Source organism: Canis lupus, chromosome 26 (assembly GCF_011100685.1).
Source record: "Canis lupus familiaris isolate Mischka breed German Shepherd chromosome 26, alternate assembly UU_Cfam_GSD_1.0, whole genome shotgun sequence".
Taxonomy (NCBI): domain Eukaryota; kingdom Metazoa; phylum Chordata; class Mammalia; order Carnivora; family Canidae; genus Canis; species Canis lupus.
This window is the reverse complement of record NC_049247.1, coordinates 90,420-98,769: the sequence shown is the minus strand read 5'-3', so window position 1 is coordinate 98,769 and position 8,350 is coordinate 90,420. Positions and strand designations below refer to the sequence as shown.

The 8,350-nt window shown below is 45.4% G+C and overlaps 1 protein-coding gene across 9 annotated transcripts in view; it reads left to right on the top strand.

Annotated features, from left to right (window-relative positions):
• The first annotated feature begins 934 nt into the window (after positions 1 to 934).
• The window catches only part of ZNF268 (zinc finger protein 268), a 39,295-nt gene continuing 31,879 nt past the window's right edge, over positions 935 to 8,350 (top strand). For 2 of the 9 annotated variants that reach the window (XM_038574544.1, XM_038574541.1), the window contains exons 1-3: positions 935 to 1,235; positions 1,434 to 1,501; positions 2,272 to 2,405. In XM_038574544.1, coding sequence (XP_038430472.1) covers positions 2,316 to 2,405 — 90 coding nt within the window. In that variant the 5' untranslated portion in view covers positions 935 to 1,235; positions 1,434 to 1,501; positions 2,272 to 2,315. Of the gene's footprint in view, positions 1,246 to 1,433; positions 1,502 to 2,271; positions 2,406 to 8,350 lie in introns of all 9 variants that reach the window. The other 7 variants (XM_038574543.1, XM_038574542.1, XM_038574549.1 and 4 more) reach the window with 7 other exon arrangements.

Sequence of the window (8,350 nt, the reverse complement as noted above, 5' to 3'; positions counted from 1 at the left end):
CAAAGCTGAAGACAGATCCTGATAGAGCAGACGTTCATTTCAGACCATATTATAGAATCCCAAGTAGCTTGTGCTGATCACAGACATCCATGATTGTCCTATAAGCATATGAAAATATCCCGTTCTTTCCCAACTACATACTTGTGTGAGACTGGATCTCCTCTAAACACTTCGACAGAAACAGCACATGCAACAGACTGAACACAGGAGCAAACAAGAATCTAGCTGTTTTTCTTTTTCTTCTTTTTTTTTTAAGATTTATCCATGAGAGACGTAGAGAGGCAGAGACACAGGCAGAGGGAGAAGCAGGCTCCCCGCTGGGACTCAATCCCAGACCGGATCACGACCAAAGGCAGACCCTCAACCACTGAGCTACCCAGGTGCTCCTCCAGCTGTTTTCTATTAAGCCAGAAATTAAAAGATTTTCACCCGAGAAAAATGTAAAACAAGGCCAGTGTTCACTCGTTATTTATTATTTTGAAAGGCTTTATTATGAGAGGCACGGAGACAGCCAGAGACACTGGCAGAGGAAGAAAGGCTCCCCGCGAGGAACTCCAGGACTCCGGATCAGTACCTGAGCGGAAGGCAGACGTTCAAGGCGTCCCTCACTCGTTATTTTTTAATACTCGTTAAGGTGTCACTTATGTTAACACGTCCTCATGAACTTCTGAGCTGTTACCATGTGAACTTGGGCTTTAACCATTTCAGAAAAGGAGAGCAGTCGGCACGCTTTCACCGCAACTGACCGCACTCCCCTCTGCGTCGTCGCCTCCACCACTGTCGTGGTCCGCGGTATTTCAAGCCCCTAGGCGGGCGCCCAGGGTAGGCCCGGGGGCACTGAGCTCCTCCCGGGAGTATGCCCCGCGCCGTCGGAGGCGTGCTGCGGGGCGTTCTGGGAGTCGTAGTTTGCTCCCCTCTGGGGCGCACCGCACTGACGCGCTTCCTGTGCGTCCCTGGCGGCCGCCATTGGCTGGGCCCGGCCTAGAAAACCGTGCTTGGAGGTGTTTGTCACTTTCCCATCGCGGTGACCCGAACTGAAGTGGGCCGGCTACGCCTGCCTCTTGAGCCGAAGCATCAGGAGCAGACGTCGCAAAATCGAAAGGGAGATTCGTAGCCGATGTGACTGCATATCCGGGAGGTGGCGGCAGCCAGTCTCTCCGAGTCCCCTGGCTGCCGGCTGAGGGGTTCGTGGAGTCCGACGCACCCAATCTCTTCCGCTTCAGGGCAGCGAGACGGTGAAGACCGGTGTGGCCTCAGCGTCCGGTGTTGGGAGCCGGGAGGGCGTAGGGGGCGGAGAGACAGAGGCTCCATGAGAGACGGCGGGAGGGCGGGAGCGGAGGGACCCGGAGGTGTAGGCCTCTGAGACCTTCCGGGTGTGGGGGCGGCGGGGGCGGCGCGGAGATTCCGCCTTCACTGTCTTTCTCCTCCGGCAGCCGGGGCCGGCTGGCGCCCAGCACTGAGCGCGGGGATGGCCACCAGGGTGCGGACCTCAGCCATCTGGGTGAGTAGGGGCTCCTGTCCTTTCGGGAGAGCCCTCCCTGAGCTCCGGCCCTTCTCCGGAGCGGGGTTCGTGCGGAACCCCCCTTCCAGGACGCCGAGCGTCAATTCAGTATGTAGAAAACATTAGTTTAAAAAAGGATAGGGGCACTGAGGGGGGCACTTGACGGGATGAGCACTGGGTGTTATTCTGTATGTTGGTAAATTGAACACCAATAAAAAGTTATTTTATTAAAAAAAATAAATGCAGTCAAGAAGAACTAGGAAAAAAAAAAAAGGATACGGGGGCAGAAGCAACTGGATTTGGTAACTGGTTGTGTGCTTGTGGCTTGTGAAGGAGGCTGAGCCAGGGATGACCTCTGGGATTCTGCTCTGTGGGCCTGGGAGTGGAGTGTGGGTGGAGATTTCTGTTGCGTGTGGACTGTACCTACTTCTTTTTGGTGGGCAAATGATTACGCAAGTGTCTAAGGAAAAAGATCTGGACAGGGGTACTGGTGAGGTATGGCCAGATTAGCTCAAGGAGAAGAGTGTAGCATGAGAAGAGCATTGAGGATGGTGCTCAGGGAATTGACAGAAGGCAGCAGAATAGGGACTGGAGGGGCACCCGGGTAGCTCAGTGGTTGGGCGTCTGTCTTTGGCTCAGGGCGTGATCCCGGAGTCCTGGGATTGAGTCCCACATCAGGCTCTCTGTAGGGAACCTTCTTCTCCCTCTGTCTGTGTCTCTGCCTCTTTCTTTGTGTTTCTCATGAATAAATAAATACAATCTTTAAAAAGAAGAAGAAGAGGAGAAGTTGGAGACTGACCCAGAACCCATAGAGATGAGAGGAAAGGAGAGAACTTGTACTTCAGAGTTAAGGGAAAAGAAACTTCAAAACGGATTGCCATGTCCAATGTCCCACAGACATCAGGTAACATTAGTCATAAAAGTTCAGTTTGGGGATCCCTGGGTGGCGCAGCGGTTTGGCGCCTGCCTTTGGCCCAGGGCGCGGTCCTGGAGACCCGGGATCGAATCCCACGTCGGGCTCCTGGTGCATGGAGCCTGCTTCTCCCTCTGCCTATGTCTCTGCCTCTCTCTCTCTCTCTCTCTGTGACTGTCATAAATAAATAAAAATTAAAAAACATTAAAAAAAAAAGTTTAGTTTGGATTCAGTGGTGATGGTAGTGGTGGGTGTTGCCAGTAGTATTTCCAGGACAGAGTGAATGTGTATGTGCATTAGGAGGAGTGCAGTAATGAGAACAGCACACCCACAATGTACCAGGCCCCCTTCTGGGTCCTGGACATGTACTGCTGAACAAGACTGACAGAATCTGTGTTCTTGGTGAGTTCTCATTCTACTGGAGGGGGGCAGATGACAGAGAATGATGAAGAAACCACTCAGGCAAAAAAGAAAATATCAGAGTTGAGTTACACTTAGAATTAAAACTGGTAATGTCAAAGATTGGGTGATTGGAGAAGGCCCCACTAAGTCAAGGCCTAAGTTACAAGAGCATGCTGGCCCTGGGAGGAGCAGGGTGGGAACAGCCATTGCCAAGATCATGAGAAGGTTGATGCTTTTGTAATAATGGAAGGAAGGCTTGTGTGGCTAGGGTTGTGGACGTGGTGGGGGGGCGGGGGCAGACAGAGGGGGCAGGGTGGGGAACAAACACAGAGGTGGCTGGAGGCCAGATGAAGCTGAGAAGCTGTTTGTTAAAAGAGGAGGCAGCACAGTGTACGTAGGTTTTCCAGAGATCCTTCTGGCTAGGTAAACAATGGGTTGTAGATGGACAAGAATAGATGGAGTGGCAGAAGAGGGCTGGCCAGTTAGCTTACTGCAGTTGTGCAGATCGGAGATGGTGGAGGTTTTTATCTAGGGCAATAGAAATGGAGGAACTAGCTAAAACTGGGGGCTGTTTGGAAGTAGAATCTTCTTCTGAGAACCAGTTTATTCTTTTCGTTTAGCCATTTGACATTTTTCAGGGTGACTTATTTCCTTTAAGCAGTCTTGTATTTGTTACCATTCCAAACAAACGATTATAATCAGTATTGACTACTGTGAGATTTTGTGCTAAGTCTTCTATACATATTACTTAATGCCTGTAGTTAGGAGGCAGGTTACAGCACTGGTCAGTGTAGAGTCAGGACTGGAACCAGGTGGTGTAGCTCTGTACCCATTTCCCTGGCTAGTGTATTCTACTGCCTTAGGATATAGGTTGGGAATCTCAGGACACAGATTTCAGCATCCTGGGCCCCAATGGTCATTCCTGTTTACCTAGAAATGGTTACTTTTCAGCTCTTTGGACCCAGGAAATGACAAAAGCAGGACCGGTTAAGTACATCTACTCTGGGTAGAGTGTGGGGTATGATAGAGAGCCTGGGCTTCTGTGTAAATGTAGACAGTCCCACTCAGGGATGGGGCAGAATGTGCACCAGAGGGGCCCGGTCCCTGGGTTTCTCCTTTTAGGTATCAAGATGATACTAGAAGACTGATGAGTATGAATTCTGAGCAACAGTTGGTGATCATTGGAAGGGACGTTTCATAGAGGACTTGAAAGCCCTAGACCCTCTGAGGATGCTGAACACTTGGCAGGTTTTGTTTTTTCCACTCGCTTTTGTTGTTTGGCTACTTTCTGCCATTGACACTCCTCTCCCACCCTGTCTTAAATATATCATTACAAATTCACTTACATTTCTAGGGGCTTGGAATGACTCTGTCTCTTCCCCCCCAGTAGGAGTTGATTGTATTAGCAAAATTTGTCTCTGTTGTGCTCCAGTACGTGGGCAGGACTTTTGCTCCCATGGACCCCTTCAAACACTGTCACCATCAGCCCATGCTAGTATCATAGTTTGTAGAGCAGTGAATGAATTGGGAATGCAGAACGGATGTGAGCTGGAATGTGGGGAGGGAAGGGAGTTTTAGAAGGACGCATTTCTGAGAAAGTGTGGCTGGTCCTCCTTTGCATACCCTACTGTTTATCCGTAGCTTTCCCCAGACTGACCCTCTTGGGGAATTCAAAGTTAGAATGTGGCAATGTTTATTCATTTATTACTTGTTCAAAACTAACAACCTTTACTAAACGCTTGTTTATGTATTCCAGGTACTGATTTGGCACTGAGGATACACAGGTCAGAGAGCCCTGGCCCCAGCCTCTCACATCTTCCAGGAGGTTCAGAGAAGGGACTAGGGTGGCAGGCAGCCACGGGGTTAGAGCTGAGGCAGAAGGAAGCCCAGGGGATGAGATTGAACAGTGTGCATCTCAAAGGATCTGTAGGATTAGCTGTGGAGGAAAGAGATATTGAGGCTTCAGCAGACAGGCTGCCTGTGTACGCAGGTGCTTCCAGCAGTGGGGGGATGTTCAGGGATGGTCCTGGAGCCTAGCTAGAGCAAGACCCTACTTTCTCAGCCCTTGGCTGTTAAGAGTTTAGAGATTAGAGGGGATGCCATTTGGTGGCCAGTTTGCATTTCAGCCACCCCTCTGTAGCTGACTTTGAGCAGGCTGCTCATCCTCTCCAACAAACTTAAAATTATATTTTCCTGATGAGTAGACTCTTTAATGATTGTGGAGTTGCTCTTTATTTCCAGGGATTCTTTTTTCCCTTAAAGTTTATTTTATGCTCATAAAGCTACTGGAGCTTCCTTTTGCTTGTTTTATCTTTTGTATCTTTTTATATCTTTATATTTTAGATGCATCTTTTTTAAACAGCATCAGTTTGGTTTTTTGTTTTTCATCAGTTTGTCAATCCTTCTATTTATTTATTTACTTATTTATTTTTTAAGATTTTATTTATTCATTTATGAGAGACACAGAGAGAGAGGCAGAGACACAGGCAGAGGGAGAAGCGGGCTCCCTGCAGGAAGCCCGACGCGAAACCCTGTCCCAGACCCCAGGATCACGCCCCGAGCTGAAGGCAGATGCCCAACCGCTGAGCCTCCCAGGCGTCCCAATCCTTTTATTTTAAATGGAACACCTTGTTTATGATTGATGTAATTACCGATATGTCTGGGTTTAAATCTCCCATCTTACTATATGCTTTCTATTTGCTATACTTGATCTGGGATTATGTATGTTTTTGTTTTTTCTTCTTTCATGCCTTTTTATTCTTTTCTCTGTACAGAGGTTGGGGAGTTATACACATTGTTTATTGCTTTACATTAAAAAAAATTAATGGCTGTTTTCTGGATAACTTCTTATAATTTGTCTTTTAATGAACTAATTCTAATCTATTAAAAATATTATGATTAATAGGTTTTCTACCTTTTTTTTAAAGAAAGATTTATTTATTTATTTACTAGAGAGAGAGCAAGCATGTGTGCACACAGCAAGGGAGGGACAGAGGGAGAGAGGGAAAGAATCTCCAGGAGACTCCATGTTGACCGTGGAGCCCTATGCATGGCTCTATCTCAGGATCCTGAGATCATGACCTGAGCTGAAATTAAGGGACACTTAACTGACCAAGCCACCCAGGCGACCCATCCATTTCTATTAATTCTTTCCCTTTTTCAAATATACTTACTAGGTCATTTGTCTAATTCTGGCCAAATTATGAAGTTTGCTTTTGTCTTCTTGAATGTAATAAGATGTTTGCTTTATAATCAGTGGCCATATATCCCAGTGTATGTTGTCTTTGAGGGTTTCTTTCTATTTGTTGATTTTCATTAGTTGTTATATCATCTTGTTTTCTGAAAGTTTTGTTATCTTGTGCACTGGTCACTGTACCTGGAAATTATTTGAAGTAGGGTGCCTGAGTGGCTCAGTCAGTTAAGCAGCTGAATGTTAATTTCTGGTCAGGTCATGATCTCAGGGTCTTGAGATTGAGCCCTGAGTGGATTATAGCAATGGCAGGGTACATACTTAATTCTTTACCATTAAGTGCCAGGGTTCACTAAGGTGTTGATGCCATAATTACCTCCATTGGTGACAGCAATGAGTTTTTTGTTTGATTTTTTTGTTGTTGTTAATTTGAGTATGATTAAGAAATTCATGGGGCGCCTGGCTGGCTCAGTGGTTGAAAGTCTGCCTTTGGCTCAGTTCATGATCCCAGGGTCCTGGGATCGAGTTCCGCATCGAGCTCCCCATAGGGAGCCTGCTTCTGCCTCTGCCTATGTCTCTGCCTCTCTCTGTATCTCATGCATAAATAAATAAAATCTTAAAAAAGAAATTCATAAATCTTTTTACAACTTTTATTATTTTGAGAGTGAGAAGAAGAGAGAGCACAAGAGAACACAAGCAGGGGTGGGGTCAGTAGAGGCAGAGGGAGAAGCAGGCTCCCTCTGGAGAGCGCCCAATATGGGGCTTGATCCCAGGACTCTGGCTGGGATCATGACCTGAGCCCAGGGCAGACGCTTAACCAACTGAACCAACTAGGGGTCCCAGAAATTTATAAATCCTAATCTGTTAAATTAGTTTCAATCAATTGCAGTCCTTATTCTTTTAGAGAGTTACAATGACCCAGCTTTGGCTAGAGGGAGCCTCTGTAGCTTGGTCCTGAGCTCTTTTGAAATGACTCTGTCAGTCTTAGCTGGCTTCCTGGCTCCCTTGCTTTTGGGCCCAACAGGATATTCTAGGTTCATCTGAGTATTTCCTGTCCCAAATCTGGAACCAACCCTTTCTTCTGGAACCCTGGTACCATTTAGTAGGTTAACATGCTCAGAGACCACAATTGGTACTGAAATGTCATGGCTTCTAGGCTGTTTCACTAGGCAGACCTAGGACTCTTTGGAAAGGAAAAAAGTTTGGTTCATATTGGTATTTTCAATTCAAATTACAGAGTTTTCACTTTTCTAAAATTACTAATTACTCTCTTTTTAGTGGAAGTAACCCAAGTGTTCACCAAAAGATGAGTGGATAAACAGAATGTGTGTGTGTGTGTGTGTGTGTGTGTGTGTGTGTCTGTATGTGTTGATAACAGATATGCATGAAATACGATTCAACCTTAAAAAGATTCTGACACATGCCGTGGCATGGATGAACCGTGAGGACGTCATCTTTAGTGCAATGAGTTAGTCATGAAAGGATGGATATTACATGATTCCACTAATAGGAGTTTCTCAGAGTTGTCAAATTCATAGAAAGTAGAGTGATTGTTGTCAGGGACTGGAGGGAGGGTAGAATGGGGGTTACTGTTCAGAGGACAGTTTCAGTTTTATAGATAAAAAGCCTTCTGCAAATAGAAGGTGGTTATGATGATGTAACACTGAATGGACTCAATTCCACTGAACTGTACATTTAAGAGTGCTTAAGATAAGTTTTGTGTTCTGTATATTTTACCAAAATTAAAATTTTTCAAAAATAGGAACTTTGACTCTTACCTGACACAGTACAAGAAAAATGAACTCAAAATGAAACATAGATTTAAATAAGAGCTAAAGCTCTAACACTTCTGGAAGAAAATACATAGGAAAATATTTGTGACTTTGGGTTAGGCCAGAGTTCTTAGATGGACCTCCAATACCACAGCCTCCAAAAAAGAGAAAGCTTGTATATAGATTCTGCTTTTGAAGTTATAAATTGGACTACTACATCAAAATAAGAACTTTTGCACTTAAAAGTGATTTTATTCAGAAAATGCAAAGACAAGTCACAGACTCTGAAATATTTGCAAAAATATATCTAATACAGGAATGTATTCAGAATATATTCTGAACACTTGTAACTCAGTATGAAGACACTCCAGTTGAAAAATGGGCAAAGAAAAAAAAATAAAAATGGGCAAAGGATTGGAATGCACTTCACCAAAGCAGATCTATAGATGGCAAATAGCACATGAAAAGATGCTTACCATCCTTAGTCACTAGGGAAATAATAAATTTCATCATAATGAAGTACCACTCTACACCCACTGGGATGGCTATAGGCAGAAAAGCAAAGTAGAGAA